Source organism: Lagenorhynchus albirostris, chromosome X (genome assembly GCF_949774975.1).
Source record: "Lagenorhynchus albirostris chromosome X, mLagAlb1.1, whole genome shotgun sequence".
In the NCBI taxonomy this organism is placed as follows: Eukaryota; Metazoa; Chordata; class Mammalia; order Artiodactyla; family Delphinidae; genus Lagenorhynchus; species Lagenorhynchus albirostris.
In genome coordinates this window covers 106,287,301-106,308,863 of record NC_083116.1, presented here as the reverse complement: position 1 = coordinate 106,308,863, position 21,563 = coordinate 106,287,301, and the positions used below count along the sequence as shown (strand labels likewise).

The 21,563-nt window shown below is 36.4% G+C and overlaps 1 protein-coding gene across 1 annotated transcript in view; it reads left to right on the top strand.

Moving 5' to 3' along the window:
- Positions 1 to 21,563, top strand: part of IL1RAPL1 (interleukin 1 receptor accessory protein like 1) — a 651,888-nt gene that overhangs the window by 596,916 nt on the left and 33,409 nt on the right. The window contains exons 6-7 of the mRNA XM_060137369.1: positions 9,726 to 9,858; positions 12,566 to 12,711. Coding sequence (XP_059993352.1) covers positions 9,726 to 9,858; positions 12,566 to 12,711 — 279 coding nt within the window. The remainder of the gene's footprint in view (positions 1 to 9,725; positions 9,859 to 12,565; positions 12,712 to 21,563) is intronic.

The following is a 21,563-nucleotide window of genomic DNA, read 5'->3' as shown; positions in this document are numbered from 1 at the left end:
ATGAATAAAATTATAAGCAGTTCTGATGTCTTTGGCAGAAAGCAAACCACAAATCTCTTTTTGCATCCTCTTTTTCAAATGATGGGCAAAAGTGACCCTACTTCCCTGTACATTTAAAAATGGCTAGGATGGTGAATTTTATGTGTATTTTAACTCAATAAAAAATATCCCCCTGAGGGCTGCCCTGGTGGCGCAGTGGTTGAGAGTTCGCCTGCAGATGCAGGGGACATGGGTTTGTGCCCCGATCCGGGAAGATGCCACATGCCGCGGAGTGGCTGGGCCCGTGAGCCATGGCCGCTGAGCCTGCGTGTCCGGAGCCTGTGCTCCACAACGGGAGAGGCCACAACAGTGAGAGGCCCGCGTACCGCTTAAAAAAAAAAAAAAATCCCCCCAAATCGTCCTACTTCCTCTCCATCATCACCACAAGTTTCTGAATAACATTTGTAAGCAAATCCATTCCCTGGCAGTTAAACGTTTTCTACTGAGCAGTTATCAGTTTCCTACTTCTTTTTGCTAATACCCATTTTCTCAACACTCAGGTGCAACATCACACCTCCCGGGGGTGAGGTCATCAGGTGGCACCAGATGTTTAGTGATTCCTGATGAGTCCCCCTCTTCAGCTTGGTGTCCATTAATTGTTCTAGATGCTTTCAGGGAGGAAGAAATTATCTTCTACCCTTCTAGGTTCTTCTGGCTGGTCTAAGAATTAAATTGACGTGAGACGGATTAACAGGAGAAAATCAAACAAAAGTATAATGACACGTATACACGAGAGAGACCCAAGCAAATGAGTAACTCGCCAAAATGGACAAAACCCTCACCTTAAATACCATCTTCAGCTAAAGACAAAAGAGGATGTTGGGGATACTGGTTTGGGACTTGAAAGGGAAGGCAATTCATATGGAGATGGAAAAGCAAAGGTTTTTTGTAAACAAATGCTTTCTGGGCCAGGCAGAGACAATGGGACACAGAGTGGACTCTGATCTTTAGGTTCTGCCTAAAATCTCCCCCACCACACGTAGCCCATATTCTTTGCAGATAGCTCTGGTGATAGCTCTATTCCAGGAACAGGATCTCTATCTAAATTCTTTTAGGCAGTTGGGGGATAGTCAGAGTTTCTTGTTGAGTCTTTTGGGCCTTGATTGTTTTCAGCTTGGAATAATCCACATGCCAAAAAGACATTTCGGGATGGCAAGTTTTGCTCCTCTATACTGCCAGAAACTTATGGACCATGCATCTAGAAGGCGGCCATCAAGAGCTACCATTTGAGTCCTTACAAGAATCTTTGAACTATCTAAAAACAATGCAGTAATGATATTCCTATTTTGTACACCCTTTCCTTTCAAACGCATGAGATTTCCTCTCCATTCTGGAGGGGCTGTGCCACTGCCTTCCTTCCTCTGATGGGTGTAGGAAATATACCCAATAATTCATTCAGATTCCAGTATGCGGCCCTCAGGTTCCTGAAGGGCATAATTTGGCCTAACTTGATACATGAACTACAAGTCATCACTTATAGAAAAGCTTAAGTCCCATCATAATAGTAACACTAGTAATAGTAATAATTGGTAACAATTTGTGAGCACTCATTCACCATGGGTACTGTGGATGTACATTAACTCATTTAACTCCAGGTTATTTGTGGTTACTTAAATCCCCTTGCAATCTGTTGGCCAGGCAAATAAGTTGTTTTGTTCTTAAGATCTACAGAAATATGCTGTAAGATAGTACGAAATACATTTTCATAAGGAAATCTGACACTACAGCTGAATTATGGTTAGCAAATTTTAAAGTGCATGTCTTGTTTTTCTGTGATTTTGTTCCCTTGAAATTTGAGCAGACGTTGTTACATCCTGCAGGAATAACAACCTCAACTATGAGCTTAATATAACCTATCCCTTCCATTTCTTTCCTTTCTTTTGGGATCCTTAGATAAATCTCTGATTTTCAAAGAACTCTGTGTGGTTAGTTACTGGCAACTATTACGTGCCATAGGTCCTAATACTTATTTGGGTAAAATGTCTTGAGCAAGTTGCAAGGGAACTTTCTGTGTGTGTGTGTGTGTGTGTGTGTGTGTGTGTGTGTGTGTGTGAGAGAGAGAGAGAGAGACAGAGACAGAGACACAGAGAGACACAGAGAGACACACAGAGAGACTGAGAGACACAGAGAGAGATTCTTCATTTCAGAATAAAGTCTTCTGGAAGAGGAGCCATTCAGTTTAACTAATGACAAAAGAGAAATATGTTTTGTAAACCACTTTGCTTTTATCTTAAATGGAGAGTCTTTGGCAAAACATTTATTTTTACCGTGATCGTAGGGTAATTTCAATACCCATGATTAATGGTGCAAATGAAATTAAAACCCCCTACTATTCAACATCTTGTTTAAGAACGAAATGCTCACTATTTCCTCATTCCAACTAGTAAGATCTCTGGATGCTGATGCTTTTTAATTAGGGAAGAAATTTCCTTTTAATTGAAAAGAAAACTTTTTTTTTTTCCAATAAGTTAGAGAGTGTCCTCTAGTGGAGAGAGAATCTCTGCTCTCAGCAGATTTAGAAATGGCCAAATGATACCTAGTTAGAAGAAGGTTACACTAAATAGCAGGTGTCCCTACTGCCGATTGGAATCTGCTGGTTGAAGAGAAAATACATTATTTTTCCTCTAAGGCCCCCTCACATTGTGGCCTACTTGAAAGCCTGCCGTATGACAAGCATTGTTCTCATTTTAGATAACAAATGATTTTTTATGATCAATTTTAGAGTGCTTCCTTCGGAACTTGGTAAGATTGAGCTGACAGTGCACCTTTCGGCCAAAAAAGCAGCAGAAGCATTTAGTGCAATTTACTGAAGCTTTTACAGATATCAACTTGATACAGCAAGAATACCATTATCTTCGGGACTCCAGCCCTGGCTGACTGATATATTTGATGTGTGTGGCTCCCCAGGCCATAGCTTAATTTTTTCTGTTATTATTTGAAGGAAAACAAAGAAACAAAATTGAGGGGGAAATTAATGTGACTCTTTTCTATAACCTGTGGAATTCTAATGCTAATTTCCTGTATTTCTGGTTATGTATAGTAAATAATATTAACGTTATCACTTGGGTATCAGAGGTCACACTAGAGGAGACTTTTCAATATATAAATGGAAGGGGATAAGGGAGAGCTTTGGTGCTTCACTCTCTAAATCACATGCTAGGCTTGCCTTATCAGAAATTGCATGCTACAGCAAATTAGAGAGCAAAAGATAGAAAAGATGGATAGTTTCTCTTGATAACAAGTTAAATAGTTTGGACTTAAATAGAGTAAAGATAAAATTATATTGCTGATTCTTCTATTGGAAAAAAAGAGGAATAAGGAGAGTGTTCTTAAATCCTTGAGTAGTCGAACACATGTCAGAGACATAACGTGTATGTATGAATATCATGTGTGTGGCTTATTTGAATGGTAATAATAAGCAGTAAGGCTAGCATTGTATTTCTGTTAACAGATAATGTTCAGAAAAATGTATCATCACGACTTTCATACAGATATTAAAATGAACACGTGTTAAAGATTTTTTGCTCATATGATATGAAGGGAACAGGCAGGTGTTATGACCAATTCAAAGGTAAAGTCAAAATAGTATATTAAACAGAAGAAAGGAATGCTGAGATAAATTCCAAGTAGAGACAAAATTGATTTTTCCCTGGGGTGAGGAGCAAGCAAGGCTAGGGGAGAGGATAGGGAATTAAGTCGAATGGCTACCAGACATGAGAGAATTTACATATCAGTTACCTACAAAGAGTTACAAAGAGTTGAAAAATCACTCAAAGACAGGAAAGGGCTAAAATCTGATAACTCAGAATGGTGTGCAATAGAAAAATGAGTAGTTTTCCACAGAAACACAAATGTTTTTCCTACATTCCTTTGGAAACCTAGTATATTTCTATAGCTTAGATTGGCTCATCAGTGACCCAGTTGTACAGTCTACTTCTTGTCTATGCCTACAACTTCTCTAACCACCACTGTCATTATTAGGAACCCTCTTTCCTAGACTCCCTGTCCTTGCTTCCTGCTTAAAAGCCCTGACGGAATGTTTTTCAATCTTGTTGCTTTTCTCAGCCCCAACTCCAATTTAAACAGAGTTCAAGGTAAAAAGAAATTGTTCCAGACAGTTAACTGTAACCACTTGCATGAAAATCACCTGGGAGTGCTTGTTAAAAATGAAAATCCCTGGAACCCTATACACTTGCTGAGTCAACATCTGGTTTTGGGAGAGTGGGAGTAAGTTTTTTTGACCGTAAGTTCAAGACTCACTGGCTTCAGTAAAGAAAAAAATATAACATCTGGAGCCATATTCATCTAAACTAAATGATATTATAGAACATATGAGTGTATAAAATAAACTCTGGCCTGAAAGTTAGTGGAAATTTGCTAGAAGAAACAAGGTTAATGGTAGCATGAGGAGTTGCAATACTAATAACCTTTCCTCTAGTTGCTATCAAAATCTGGCTATGGGGACTTCCCTGGCAGTCTGTTGGTTAGGACTCCGTGCTTCCACTGCAGGGGACACGGGTTCCATCCCTGGTCAGGGAACTAAGATCCTGTATGCCACATGGTGCAGCCAAAAACAAAAATCTGGCTATGATTATTTTAAAGTTGAATATCTGGAATAATCTATTAATGATTTTTCTAGGCACTATGCTGCGTCCTTTTATTGTTTTTCCTTTTTAATTGAAAGCATACTCAGATACACATTAGACAACAAACACAATAAAGAAAAATTTGTGATCATTCACTCTTGTCTTAATTTTCTTTGTATTATTTTCTGTTCTACTGAAGCTTTTCTAATTATGTATTTAAATCTGTCAGTCGTGAACTTTCTTGTTACTTCTAGGCTCTAATTCTAAGAAAAGAGTTTTTTTCCTCTACAGATTTATAAAATAATATATTTTCTCCTAGATAGTATATACATTTTATAATAATATTTAACTCTTTAATAAATCCCAATTTTTTTTGTTGTATTATGTGAAATTAATTTTTGTTTCCAGGTCATAATTCAGTTCTGATAACACATTGCCTGGAGTTAAGTCTGGTACAATTTCTGAGCATTTATATCATTTTTCTTTAAAAACATAAGCCTTCAATAGTTTATTCATTTCCTATAAATTCTCAACTAAAATTATAAATACATCACAGGGCCTATAGCACAACAGTGGGGAAATAAGCATTTTAGGTATGATGTTGATAATTACATTCTGTGGTCTAATAAAAGCCCTTTTATCTTGATAGTGTTTTTATAATTTTGAACAACACTGGATATTAATAAAATAATTATATGTAATAATAAATTTTTGGTTTAATATTAATAGTAAGAACCACAAAAATACTACTTCACATTCACTAGAATGGCTATAATCAAAAAGACAGGTAACAAGTGTTGGCAAGCATGTGGAGAAATTAAAACTCTCATACATTCCTGGTGAGAATGTAAAACGGTGCAGTCACTTTGGAACAGTTTGGCAATTCCTCAGACATTTAAGCATAGAATTATAATGCAGCAGTTCCATTCCTAGACATATAACCAAGAGAAATGAAAGCATATGTCCACACAAAAATTTGTACGAGTGTTCAAAGCAGCTTTATTCATGATAGTCAAAGAGTGGAAACAACCCAAATGTGCATTGATAAATGGATAAATGGATACACAAAATGTGGTATGGATAAATGGATAAATGGATACACAAAATGTGGTGTATCCATACAATGAAATATTATTTAGCCATAAAGAGGAATGAAGTATTGATATATACTGTGACATGGATGAACCTTGAAAACATTAAGCTAATCAAAAGAAGGCAGAAACAAAAAGCCACATACTGTATGATTTCATTTATATGAGATATCCGGAATAGGCAAGTCCATAGAGACAGAAAGTAGAAATAGGTGAGTGATTGCCAAGGCCCAGGGGTTTGGGAGGAACTGACTAGTGACTGCTAATTGGTTCAGGATTTCTTACTGGGGTGATGAAAGTCTCGTATACATTGATTGTGCTGCTGGTTTCACAGTTCTGCGAATATACTGAAAACCATTGAATTGTACATTTTAAGTGGGTCAATTGAGGATATGTGAAATATACCTCAAAAGAGGTATGAAAAATATGCATGCAATATCTTTGAAAAACAACTTTATAGAAAGTGGTGTGCTGGTAAATGTTTAACAATTGGCTCTCCCAGTGTCATTCTGAGAATTACACCACCATATAGGTGGTTGATATTTTCATTTATATTGGAAATAAGAGTGAAACATTGGAGATGTATGTCAGAACTTCATTTGTTCATCAGTGATGTAAGCAAATCCTTTGCTGAATTAGATGATAATTTTTGGATGCCAGAGGAATTTTTTTATGTTTGCAGTATTACCAGTATAACAGCTATAGACATGACACTTCGAAGTTTAATCTGCATTATTAACATTTTCTCCATATTGTCTTAAGTACAGACAATCAGCAAAACAGTAAATCATAGCCTGATTTGTAGCATTTGGCAATTCGTGGGGTAAATACTCTCACCATGGCTGATTGCTGGCTACTAACATAATCTCACTTACTGTGCATTTGGGAAGAGATGTGCAGTAATACACTATTATATGGTATTTCTGCCATACCAATACCACAGAAGAAGAATATGGAAAAATAAATAGGAGAGTTAGAGTTTGGGGTATTTTTTACCTTAGTTTTTAATATAGTATATTTAATTATAAGTTTCTATAATTTAATTTTTAATAATGACTATGTTTAACAACCTGCTTAAAGAATTTCTGAAAATGTAATAGCTGATTCTTAACAGGCTGGTGTGAGCCAGCTCCGACCCACAAGAGAATTAACACCTGAATGAGGAGGCGCTGAATGTTGAAGACTAGTTTACAAGATAGACTTGGCCTGTTGAGATAGGCTGGAGACATGTAACCTTTAATTAATGAAGCTTTGAAAAAAGAAATCAAGGAAAAATGCAAGTACAAGAGATATTAAGCAGGGTATTAATTTGAAATTATTTATTGAGTTGCTAATATATTCAACACGCTGTAATGGGTCTAGTAATATACAAAGGTAGTTACAGATGTAATTTCTGCCTTTGGGGAGTGAATATCCTAGTTGCTGCACTAGACATGCAAACAAACCAACTATTGTGAGGAATATATTATGATAAAGTACAGATATGTTCCAAGGACTAGAGAGGAGAAAAGACGGAGTGAAGAGGTGCTATTTGAGTTGGGACTTAATGGATGAGGAGTAATTTACTAGGTGGAAATGAGGAGAATTTAAAGCGAAGAATATAACATTAAAAAGCGTGAGAATGTGAAATAGATCATGGATGGACTACTCATAAAACTCAGATGCTAAAATCCTGTTATGTAACTGGCATGTCCTGCTTCATCAGCCTGAGTTACAAACACAGTCATATTATTTTTATTTTCCTAATTCCTGTTTCCTAATTGCCTAATTAACTTTCTAACCAAAATTTGCTAATTATATTTTCCTAATTTTCCTGGTTGTGCTTATGAATCTCTATCTATCCTTATTGAGTGGAAGTGCATCATCTGTCCCTAGGATCTAGAGACTGTCATACAGAGTGAAGTATGTCAGAAAGAGAAAAACAAATATCGTACATTAATGCATGTATGTGGAACCTAAAAAAATGGTACAGATGAACCGGTTTAAAGGGCAGAAGTTGAGACACAGATGTAGAGAACAAACGTATGGACACCGGGGGGGAAAGACGCGGGGGTGTGGGGATGGTGGTGTGCTGAATTGGGCGATTGGGATTGACATGTATACACTGATGTGTATAAAATTGATGACTAATAAGAACCTGCTGTATTAAAAAAAAAGATGAAAGAAGGATAAATTTTAAAGAAACAAACAAACAAAATTAATAGTAAAGGAACCTATTTAAAGCTGCATTTGGGCTTCCCTGGTGGCGCAGTTGTTGAGAGTCCGCCTGCCGATGCAGGGGACACTGATTCGTGCCCCGGTCTGGGAAGATCCCACATGCAGCGGAGCGGCTGGGCCCGTGAGCCATGGCCGCTGAGCCTGCGCGTCCGGAGCCTGTGCTCCGCAAGAGAGGCCACGGCAGTGAGAGGCCCGCGTACCGCAAGAAAAAAAAAAAAGCTGCATTTTGCCTCTTAAAAGTTTGTAGACATTTTCTGGACTTGACTTATCTGGTCACTAATAACGGTTATTGTATATAGAATCAAAGTCCATAAGGAATCACTTAGTTGGAGAACATTCAGACATAAACAAGCATAACATAAAAGGAGAGGCTATATCATGCACCTTAGAAATATTAGAACAGCAAGAACTTAGTTATGAACTATTCTTACACAGTGGACATAAGTAAAATAATAATACGAATTTTATCCAATAAAAATTTTCTTATTGTGGAACTTGGAGAATAAATTTTACATATAGGTTGACCCATACCAGGACTTAGAAAGAATGCATCTGTAACTGCATTGTGCTTTGCTCTGGGTTCATGTTGTAGAATCACTTGTAAGCCCCGTTTCACGAGGTGTGCACTATTAACTCATAGTTTAGCTGTGAGGCTTGCAGTCTTTAGGAACCTCGTTCTCTTCACCTTAAAGTCAGAGTTGTCAGAGTCCTCTAGAATATTCTCAGGAATTTATGAAATGAAGGAAGTTTCCTTACTTCAGATGCCTATAAAGGTATCCCTGGAGCCTAGTTTTCAGCCCTTCATGTAGTCCTCATCCTTGTGAGTTCCCCTGCTCCAGTCTAAGCTGGAGTAGGTCTCCACAGGTCTCTATCCCACCCTGCATTTTCTAGCTCTACTTGGAGACAGCAAGACCTTAAAACTATAATGGTGCTGGTGTATTTCAGTTCTCTAATGCCGCCTGAGGCTTGGGGAAACCAGGTGTTTGCAAAATCACATTACCTGTCCAGAAATACGCCTTATTTTCTGCAGGCATTAAATTCGCTTCCACTTTTCAGTCAGGGACCTCCACTTACCTTATTAAGTAATCAACCAATCTGTATTCACCATTATAGTGGTCTCTCTTGAGTAGCATATTGGAAGAAACTCATCTCCACAGTAGTATTATTGATTTTACATCTTATAAACATCCCAAATATTTATTCTCAGGAGTTGTTCATTTGTATTTTAATGCGCTTTTTTACCTGAGCGTGTGTTGGTTTCCTAATTAAAATACTATTCCTCATATAGTACAAATATTTTAATAACATTTTTAGGGGATCCTGCATTTTACAATTTCATTTCTTTCCCATGAAAAGATTTTGTTCTCTTTCTGTTTTCCACATTCAGGACTGAGAAACATCTTCTACCTGCTTTACAAAATCTTATATTATCAACATTATGTACTGTCTGATATCATGCTTTGAGAAGGGCACGTCACCTCCATGGTACCATTCCCAATAATTCATAACCTCAATTTAATCATGTGGAAAAATCAGGCAAACTTAAATGGAAGAACCTTCTATGAAATAACCGACCAGTGTTCTTCAAAATCTTATAAGTAATTCACTTTCCACTAAATAAGCTGTCAAAAGCCCACATGAATTTGACAAAGATAGAAAACATCTGAAAAATGTGACTTTAGAAAGATGTTTCATTAAAACAATGAAGTGATTAAAATGTTACCTGCCACTTTGCCTAAAATAAGAGTGTACAAACAGTTTTATAACACATTTTCATCACTTCTCTCAACAGGCGATTCAGCTAATCTAACCTGCAGAGCTTTCTTTGGGTACAGTGGAGATGTCAGTCCTTTAATATACTGGATGAAAGGAGAGAAGTTTATTGAAGATCTGGATGAAAATCGAGTTTGGGAAAGTGACATTAGGTAAAGTAATTTTTGTCTTTTAACTTGTACAATCAAGATTAACTTTTGTTCTCTTAGTGAATAGAAAGTGAACTAAAAGAAAAGAAGGGGTTTGGGGGAGTGTTTTACTATTATAATAAAAATATTGCAACATTTAGTGGCAAAGAGGCAAAATAGTCTTGAGAGTGTGACTATGAAATTGTCAAACAGGAGTGCCATTTGCAAAGAATTTAAGAGAATTAAAAAGGAGTTTTTCACTAAGGAATAAACTGAGTGTGAGAGAGACCAAAATAGCATCAAATATGGAAAATGTCTGAGATCAGATGATACAGCCACTATGTAGAACAGTATGGGGGTTCCTTAAAAAAACTGCAAATAGAACTACCATATGACCCAGCAATCCCACTACTGGGCATATACCCTGAGAAAACCATAATTCAAAAAGAGTCATGTACCACAATGTTCACTGCAGCTCTATTTACAATAGCCAGGACATGGAAGTAACCTAAGTGTCCATCGACAGATGAGTGGATAAAGAAGACGTGGCACATATATACAATGGAATATTACTCAGCCATAAAAAGAAACGAAATTGAGTTATTTGTAGTGAGGTGGATGGACCTAGAGTCCGTCCTACAGAGCGAAGTAAGTCAGAAAGAGAAAAACAAATACTGTATGCTAACACATATATATGGAATCTAAAAAAAAAAAAAACAACAAAGGTTCTGAAGAACCTAGGGGCAGGACAGGAATAAAGACGCAGACATAGAGAATGGACTTGAGGACACGGGGAGTGGGGAGGGTAAGCTGGGACGAAGTGAGAGAGTGGCATGGACATATATACACTACCAAATGTAAAATAGCTAGCTAGTGGGAAGCAGCCATATAGCACAGGGAGATCAGCTTGGTGTTTTGTGACCACCTAGACGGGTGGGATAGGGAGGGTGGGAGGGAGACGCAAGAGGAAGGGGATATGGGGATATATGTATATGTATAGCTGATTCACTTTATTATAAAGCAGAAACTAACACACCATTCATTGTAAAGCAATTATACTCCAATAAAGATGGTTAAAAAAAACATGGAAAATGTGATATTATGCCTTCGGTTTATAAGAGCTCTTTTTCTTAATTGTTGAGAGAAGATATTAACAGGTTTCTAGGATTCAACCAAACACAATCTTTCTAACTTCCTTTTATATGTTTTTACATATTTTAGGCATCATGTTGACTATAAAGCACTTGATAGGAATGATAAAGGATACAAAAAATGTTTTTATCACCTTTTTTAGTCTGACTTTAAGGTCTAAACATTAATATAGTGAGAATAATAGTGAATAATTAAAATACAATCGATTTTGAGGGCATCATGCTTAAGCCTCTTCCTTCTTTTTAAAAAAAAATAATTAATGTATTTGTTCATTTACTTTTAAATATTGAGGTATTCAATTATGACCCAAAGTAGGCTTATACACAGATACTCATTTTTAATCATAATGTAAATTGGCAAATATATTAATAAATAAGCTATAAGTGAATCAAAATACTGATCAATTGTAAACATTCTCCCATCTAAAGATCGCCTCTTCTGGGTATATATGAGCATTTTAACTAAATTCTTCTTCTTAAATGTGAGGAGTTTTAAAACTTGATGAAAGATATAAGAGAAAAAGGTTTTCGATAGAAAATAAAAACCTATAGAACTGTCATATAAGATTATTTCTACTGGAATTTTCTTCCTGGCAACAAATACACAAGAATATTGCACTGCAATTGGGTTCTGAAATGCCCAGATGAGTAATTCTCCAGTATGTACTAAAATGTTCCTCTGCCATTTCTCATGTTCAGAACTTCACTGTTATCTCATACCCATACATGCTAAGGTTAAAGGTTAGCATGTATGGGTAAGGTTAAAGAAGGATAATAAACCTCCTAACTTTTCCCCTCTCTCCTGTTGTGGGTGCTCAGGGAATGTTCTAGAAAGGTATTTTTCTTTAATTCTGCATTAGGAAGTATTGTGCAGAGATGAGTTACCAAGCAGGTGGGAGGGTAGAGGTGGAAACTTTGTGAGCAAGGAAAGGGAGGCTTACTTTGAAGTTTTCCATTTGTTCTAAAAAGATTGCTAAAATCCTTGACACTGAGATTAGTGAGCGTTTACCATTAATTTTAACTGTCAGAATTAAACACTTCATCAAACATTTAGTCTACAGTTTTGTAATTTCATGTTTCTTTTAAAATAGGAATTGATTTGCACCATTAAAAAAAAAATAGGCTAGAGGTTTCAATTGAAATGTCAAAATAGCTCAGAAATTTTCTATTCTTCCTTTTATTTTTTTAAATTAACCTGGTAGATAATTAGTCCTCCAGCGAAGACATTAGAATTTCTTATCTCACCCTTACATCATATTTCTTCTTAAAGGGAAAGCAATTTGTAAACTTTTCTTCAAGGTCTCTCTCACCTCTTTATTATGATAGTGTGATTGTCCTGCTAAGAGAGATAATTAACTGCAACTTAATTAGCATCTACAAAGACAAGCTTCCTTATTAGAAGTGAAGAAGAAAAGGGCATGATATAATTTAATTAAGATAGCATTAATCCATGACCAAATTTGAAGCACAGATGCTGTAGGTTTTTTCACATCAGATTCAGATTCATCTAAATGTTTTTCTTTTTCATGTATGTGTATGTTTGTGTGGGGTTTTTTGTTTCGTTTTGCTTTATATTTTAGAATCCTCAAGGAGCATCTTGGGGAACAGGAAGTTTCCATCTCATTAATTGTGGACTCTGTAGAAGAAGGTGACTTGGGAAATTACTCCTGTTATGTTGAAAATGGAAATGGACGTCGGCATGCCAGTGTTCTCCTTCACAAACGGGGTGAGTGTAACCTTCTAAGCTTGAGTGGTTGACTTAACCTTTAATGGAAGGGAAGTAATTGGGAAGCAAAAAGTTCTTTAATTGTTTTTACGTAAATTTATTCTAAATAAAATAATTACATTAGCATTAGGGCCATCAAAACATGTAACACAGCAGATAGGTGACTAGCTCATACACTAGAGTCAAACTCAGATTCCTTGCTTTGTTTTTTTGTTGGTTTGTTTGTTTTGGCCGGGCCTCATGGTATGCGGGATCTTAGTTCTTGAACCAGGGATCAAACCCACCAGGGATTGAACCCATTCCCCCTGCAGTGGAAGCGGGGAGTCTTCACCACTGGACCACCAGGGAAGTCCCCCTTGCTCTGTTTCAATACCAACTGTATAACCTTAGGAATGATATCTAACTTCCTTAAGCTTCAGTTTTCTGATAATATGGAATGGGGAAATAATAATATCAACTCTTCAGTGTGTTTTAAGGATGAAAGAAGACAGTAAATGTGAAGAGCTTGGCATGGAGCCTGTACACAGGAAGTATTTAGTTAGATGCTACTCTTTATTATTAGATATAGGCAAACCAATTAAAAATAACCAGGACAGTTTTAAGTCAAAGATTGTGCTCCTTATTGGAAGGTTGTTCCTTGAGTGTAAGAATTATGTCCAATAGATTCCCCATTGTAGTTGTTTTTGACTTTTTTTCTGCCTTGGATAAGTTTCACATGTGTAATATCCTCCCATGATTAATAATAATTCGCTAGTGAATTATTTGTCAATTATTATTCATGAATAGCAATTCACTAAATCTGATTCCACGGCAACCCCAACACCTTACACACAGGGATAAAATATATATAAATAGATATTGAATTGTTTGAAATTATAGACGATTGTAAAATTTGAGCCATGCCTTTTAGTTGGTGAAAATTTTCATGTACATCGCAGAGAAAAATATATTTTTTCTACATTATGCTAAGTGAAAACTTTCTGGATGTTCTCTTACTCAGCAAATTCACAGTGATTTTAATTTCAAAGCACATGTTTAATCCTAAACTCTTTGAGGTTGGAAAAGAAAGAGAATGCCGAAGACTGTTCCCCTCACTTTAGTGGACAATAGATTCTCTTTGAATAATGTTACTGAAAGCTATTAAAACAGACACTTCTGTTGTCAAGGTGACTATAATATTAAAATACTTTACTTTTGGGGGGATGTTAACAGAGGGAAAAGGTAAGCAGCAGTTAGTAAGCAACATGATTGTTTGTTTCTCTAGCTTAACACATATATTCAGTCAATGAAGGGATTTAGAGTAGAAATATTATACATATAAAAGGACAGAAATAGCTTCTCACGGTTGGAAGCAATTTAAATGTGTAATTGAACTACTCCATAACATCTTCCTCAGTGATCGGTCAGCTTATACTGGATCACATTCCTCCTCAAGGAAGCCAATTGTATCTTTGGAAAAACATAACTATTACAAAGCATTCCTATTTCACTGTCTGTCTACTCCTTGACCCCACTTTCAATCTCTCTTCCCCAAAATAGCCCTTCAAAAGTTTGAGGACCGTCACCATAATCCTTCTGGGCCTTCATTTCCCTAGATTCAACTTCTTTAGTTCCTTTTATTCATTCTTCTTTTATGTGGATAAAATACTTGCACCATTCTGGTTACTCTCTTGAGCAACATATATTTCTTTTTAGGACAAAGTAGGAGTGACAGTTAAAGTACGGAAGCTGGGTTGTTTCCAAGAAGGATACAATTATTAAAGCTCTCTTCTAGCAGCCAGGCACACAGCCAGGAAGGGGCACACAGCCCCACGCTATTTTTAGCATGTGTGGCCTAAGGTTAAGTTGCCCATAGCTACAGAAGCTTCCAGTACTACAAAAATAAATGACTGAGGAATCAAGGAAATTGTTTGAAAAAACTTTTCCAATACTGTCTAATTCCCCAAACATGAAGAAGAAAGTAGTGGACAATGTTAGAGCACTCTTGAATACTTAGATCTTCCACAGTGTTTTTCAAAGATGTATTTATGCCAACAGCATTTTATTCTTAATAAAATAAAAGCAGTAAGAAGCCAAAAAGAGTTCTTCAAGGTCATGTTCTCCAAAAGTCCCTCTTAAAGTTAGTGTTCACCTTCCTTTTAAGGGAGCTGCAGCAAATAAGTCATCAGTTCACAATGACAGCAGTGTGGAATGGTCTACCCCAACCATCTACGGGGAAAAACAAAGGACTCTAGTTAACAGATGGCATAACTGCAAGTTCCCCAGCCCTGAAAGGTTCAGAAGGTCAAGACACAGCACATGTGAGCTGATAGTTTGAGTCTTTGATCATAGGGTCCCTGAAAGAGTTAAATTGCTGTCATGCTAGCAATTATGTAATGACCAGATGTGTTACTGTATTGCTTGAGGGGCTTCCCTGGTGGCGCAGCGGTTAAGAATCCACCTGCCAATGCAGGGGACACGGGTTTGAGACCTGGTCCAGGAAGATCCCACATGCCGCGGAGCAACTAAGCCCATTCACCACAACTACTGAGCTGCTGAGCCTGCGCTCTGGAGCCTGCAAGCCACAACTACTGAGCCCCCATGCCACAATTACTGAGCCCCCGTGCCACAACTACTGAAGCCCGCACGCCTAGAGCCTGTGCTCTGCAACAAGAGAAGCCACTGCAATGAGAAGCCCGCGCACCGCAACGAAGAGTAGCCCCCACTCACTTCAGCTAGAGAAAGCCCGTGTGCAGCAACGAAGACCCAACGCAGCCAAAAATAAAATACATAAATTTTTAAAAAAAGAAAAGGAAAATCCTTGCTTGGGAATATTCAGAGTTGTTGATTCCTGCAGCCAGGGAAGGTACTTGGACAGTTAGGATCATGTCACATGCTATACAGAGAACTAGGTTATACAGTGAAACAGAGACAAAGGGCCATGGGGCCATATTAGTGTATGACTACCCTGCCTCTTATTCCTCACTCTAGTCCCTGGCCTGACAAGCTTGAGGGTTAGATCCTTGTTCCAAAAAGAACCAAAGCAAAGAGTAGAGCAACATTCACTACTGTGCTATTTCTTGTCTCCACCATTGCCTATTGAATTGAATTCCATATATGTCTCTGAATCTTTTACCCAGATGTCTTTGCTTAGATTCCTAATTGCTGCTACCCGATTCAACCACACATCAAACACTGACCTTCAGTTTCCCTCCAAAACCCCGCCCTTTTATTTTCCTTTCATTTTTACGTTTTCCATTTCTCTAACACAAACAATTCTCCAGATGGGTACTCAGCAGCACTGTGCTCTGGCCTCTGGGCTAGCCCCTCTTGCACCGATCAGGCAGTCCTAAATTTCTTACTCATCCGCTGAGTTTTTCGTCCATACTCTAATTCTGGATGACCTCACAGCGTGGACATGTTTACTGTCTGGAGCAAAGTAGTTTAATGTTTAAGGGTTTGGACTCTGGAGCAAGGCTGTCTGTATGAAACCTACTCTCTGCTTACTAGCTGTGCTATCTTGGACAAATCCCTTATTCTCTGTGAGCCTCAAATTCCTCTTGTGTAAAAGGGGAATAATAATAGTACCTTCCATATAGAGTAGCTATGAGGATTTAATAAATGAATATATATCAATATGTATCACAATGTCTGACACATATTTATCACCTAGTAAACGTTAGCAGCTATTACATGATTTTTCTACTCCAACTACATGATGTTCTGGCTAATTTAGGATGCAGCAATAATGTGTTCCATTAAAAACTCCCTGAAATCTAATTTATCGTTCATTAAAATGGTCAGCTGCAGCTCCAGCAATTTTGTTCCGTTGATTCTGTATTTTTCTTTATAACAGATTTACTTTAGTTTGAATGTGCTGTCCGAAAGGAGATCTTCATTTATTTATTCATGCATTTAATGATAATTGTTAAGAACCTACTATGTGTCTGGCACTCATAAAATTAAATGAACAGGAAATAAGAACCAATATAATTTGAAATGCCATCATCTGCTTTTTAAATTACATTGATATTAAGCACTTCTAATGTATTGATAGAATTGTGCTTCTAGGGAATGTTTGGCTTTGAAGCTGTCACATTAAGGGAATGTTCATTAACAGTCCTGTTGTGAATGGTTATGTTTAGATATATCGATTACAGTATTATGGCACTTCATTCATCACGAAGTAGTTTGGGGACTGGCAAAGTATCTACCTCAGAGACTAGCACTAGTTAATAATGATAAATATCTGGTTTTTCTCTATTCCCCCTCAAACCCATTTTAATTGTTGCATGTGCAGTCTCTCTCTCTCTCCCTCCAAAGAGTGTAATCAATGGGAATTAGACTTGCTCTATAAACTCCCTAGTCCTCGGAATATCTTTAGTAATGTAATTAACATGTACATCATTTAGGACGCATTGTTTTAAAGCCAGATGAATTTAGACCCAGTGGAGTCCTTATCCCTTCTTATAATGAATCATTTTTGTACTCTGTGCCCCTATCCTTGTTGGTATTTACCTAGTGCATTTATTTGCTGAGAGATACAGTAAGACTGTAGAACTGTTTAAAGCTCTCTCGGGGCTCATCCTTTGACATCTTCGACCATTGATTTCAGAATATGGAAAAGCCAAACTTTGCCCAGACATCAAAACCTCCTACATCTCTTTATGGCTGCATCTCCCTAAAAAGACCATGACCCATTAAAAACTGAGTAGACATCCACAGAAGAGTCACTTTTACTGAGTCGTTACTGTGGGGGAGGAAAAATCATTTTCCCTCTACCTTTCTAGGTTCTTGGCTGAGACACACCGTGTAATAAAAGATAGATTAACAGGAGAAAAACAAACATAAATTTAATAGCATATATTCCTCCTGTATACGTGGGAGAACCCAGGAAAGCTGAGTAACTCCCTGAAGTGGCCCAAGCCAGCACCTTAATTACCATCTCCAGCTAAAGACAAAACAAGGTGTTGGGGAGCAGGGAGGTGGCCAGGAAAAGCACAGTAACCATGGGCATGGTTGTTCTGCAGATTTAATTCTCTGCCTTCTCCACTGATGAGTTTCTGGAGATTCAGAGTCATCCTCTCCCTGGTACAGCAAGGGAAACACCCTTACAAATGAGGATTTCTTTTATAAATGTAAATATCTCTTACAAAGAGTAACTTCTACTCGGTTTTTAGAGCTTCTCCTGTGTCTGCTGTCTCTTAAAAATAATCAGCCTTAAATAATGTTTATATCAAAGAGGCATATTTTCGGAGGGTATATTCTGTCCCTCTTCTTTGCTTGTGCAATGCCAAAATATTAAAGAACTTTAGTTATGTTGCTGCAGCATCTCCAAATCAGAGCCATCAGGTTTAACAAATTCTCTCTTTGGATAAGATCTGACATTTTGAAGTCAAAGTTTTATTCTATCCTGTAACATTTTTCTTGCTTCTCTGCTCCTCAGTTATGTAAGACATTTAATCTGACCTCAATTCTTTTTTTTTCTTGGCAACTAACACCAAAACAAATAAACAAATAAAAACCACGTTGGAGGCTATTATGAATGCCAAGAGCACAAATTGTCTGGTACTAGTGATTTTGTACCTTTGAGTTTCTTGATATGGACATTGCAACAAGATTATTTGACTGCCACCAAAATTACAGGCATGAAAACTAAACTTTTGAGCTATTTCCTCAGATATAGAATATATGATTTAAGTGAGGTTAACTCCAAGTTATTTTTGCCTTTGGAATATCTTTTCAAAGGTCTGTTGATCCCAGTTTTTCTTGATCAGCTACAGCATGGATATTTGTTACGTAGCATAGTTTTGCCTTTCAGTCCTTTTGGTTATTGTTTTCCTAAGTGTGAATTGGAATATCCAAGCAGCATCTTTGTTAGGAAAGAAAAGGACCACTCTTAGCTGATGATTAGCTTATTTCTCAATTAATAAGTAACAAGGGAATGATCCAGGACCACACCCATATTGAGAGCCGAGAATGATAAGCCCTTCAGTTTTTATCATTCCTGTTAACCATGTGGGCCAGAGCTCTTAGTATTTAATTTATATATGGGCATAGTCATTGGAAGTCCTTTATTTTGTTTTCCTAACTAAATGTTAAATTCTTAATAAAGATCTTTAACTTGTACTTCTCTCTTACATCTTTAACTTGTACATCATCACATAAATGTGATGTACGGGATGGTTAAAGTTCAGTAAGGAATCTCCAGATTGAACTTTTAAATGCCCCCGAGGCGAGGAAGGCAAGCCAAACACTGGCCATCATGCTTGCCTGTAATACCTGTAGCTTTGGGTGAATTCCTCACTTTCTGAGGTCCCCCAAATATCCTGAGGTTCCTGCACCTGCCAGGAAGTGACCTGCCTTACTCCCCTGGTAAGGCTGCTGGGAACCCTGTAAGCAAGGTGCCAGGCTTTTTTTCCAAAGGGCCTTATTGGCTCCATAAAGTCAACCTTAGTTCCTTAAAGCTGTCTGGTCATATCTGAGTCTATGCATGTCTCTCTCAAATAAGACATTCCAGTGAAAACCTTGGTAATATAACAAATTTCCAATTGTGTCCTGTTCCAAGGAGAACAGATTCTTATTGAACTTATGTAAATATAACTATAATGCCCTGAAAATAAGAGTATTCACCATGAGTTTCTGAATTCTGGAGGAATCAGGTAGGGAGAAAAATATAAGTGTTTCGATTCTGCTTATAAAGATATAACTTACCGAATTGCTGTTACGTCATAGTGTAAGATTAAAGGTTTTCTTATATCTGAAAAACAAAGATTAACAATGTAGTTATAGTTCAGACAAAAAAGTCAAAATTATAATCATATTCATCAATTTATTCAGTCCCATGTGATGAATTCTTGTTGCTCTTATCTTTTGTTAGCAGTTTTGTGAAGCCATCAGTTTTATTATTAGAGTTCTATAATTTCTTACCCAGTTCAGTGGTATCATCTGAAAGTTATCAGAAAGATACATTGTCAAAAAGTCCTTTCTATGGATCTTCTTGAAGATGAAGTTTTTGTTTTGTTCGCAAAAGCATCAGAGTAAAACAGTAATTGTCTATAAATGACAAAAGTCTTAAAATGGCATGGTTAAAGATCTGATTCACTGTAGTGCAATTGAAAAGGAAATTTGATTATTTCTGTGACATAAAGTTTTAAGATAATAACTAGAATTATGGCTAATAACATTGTACCAGGAAATATCTGAATTTTATGAATTTTATATAATTTCTAGAACATTTATATTAATAACATTTACCCAAATAATATAACCTAGGAGCATTTGTCATCACTTATTTGACAATGCTTCCCATATCATTTAGCATACTCAATAAGCCTAATTAGTTTAATATCTCTCTTTTATAAGGAGAGAAAGCAAATATTTTGAGGTATTTCAGGGGCCTTTTGGAAAACCCCCAAATTATTTCCAGGTCAGTAAGACTTCATCAGAATTTTACTTGGGGGAAGTTTGTCAAAAATATCAAAAAATTTTAAAACACTTGTCAAATAGGATCCTAGGTCACTATGAAACAATACTTAGTTATTCACTTAATCAAAATGACAAAGACTTCACAGGGAAATACAGAAAGTTAAATAGTTGTGAAAAGACTTAGCTCTTATAATATTTGAAGAGACTCGGGTTTCTTTCCTAAATAGTCAAAGACCTGATAAAGATAAAACATAGAATTTTTGTTTTTCTAGACAGATGCCATTAATGATAAAGAAAATATTTGTTTACAATTGCTTATTAAGAGCAGACCAATGATCTAAAAAAAACCTTTGTGCTTTTAACAGAAAACAAAACCAAATTCTAATTTTGTACAAGTGTACCTTTGATACTGAAATTTATTCACATAATTAAATTTATCCCAATCTTAGCCAGCTTGATCACACATAAAATTTCTTTCCCAAGATCCCTTTTTCACAAAACTTCTACAACTTTCTATGGCCACTTTAGTTTGCCCCTTTTTCTCTTTCCCAGTTTGAAATAATCAGCTCTAGGACAAAAATCACTTTTATTTCTCTCAACAAAAATGCATCTCCATTATCTCATGCCTTTTCTTACCCAAAAATACATTTTACTTCCCTTGCATACAGAATTGTTTCCCTTATTATCTCTAGTATCCTTAATCACATGTAATAATTAGAAACCTTAATTTCTAGCGAAAACAAAGAAATAATTGTGAACTACATTAGCATTTTGTGGTGTGGAAAATTTATAAATACACTTTTTTTTAAATTTCAGCTCTTTTAATTTTTTATTGAAGTATAGTTGATTTACAATATTGTGCCTATAAATACCTTTTATAATTTCTAGAAATATATGCCCTTTTAAATAGTGCAATCTTTCAATGTGGCACAAGACATGGTTACTAAAAGACTGAAATTCATCTTTAGTTTCTCCGCAATAGGAAGTCAAAAGTAGATAAGACTATGTTCAATAATTAATGTTTTATTATTTTATCTTATTTGGAAATGATCTAGATATTTAATGAATTTCCATCATTTAATTTGATCTAGCAAAACCCTAAGGGTGTTAAGTTACCAGAAAGATTTGGGGAACTATTTAAGTAAACAATCATCGTTTTAGAAAGTTCACCTGAAAACTCATCTCATTTACATCTATTTAATACATTTGTTTTTAATAATCGCACTTAGATTACCCCTGAAGATTTTATGAGACATTAAAGCAGTTAGCCATCTTAAGTTATTTTTCTTGTTGACAAATTTTGTAGCAGAGATAACATGAACTTATTTGACTTTTAGTAAACCTAGGTAGAATAAAAGTATTGTACTGAATGCTGATAACTCTAAAGATACACCTGTTTTAATTAAACCAGTAAGTTTAAATTTGCTTTTATTGACTAAAGATTA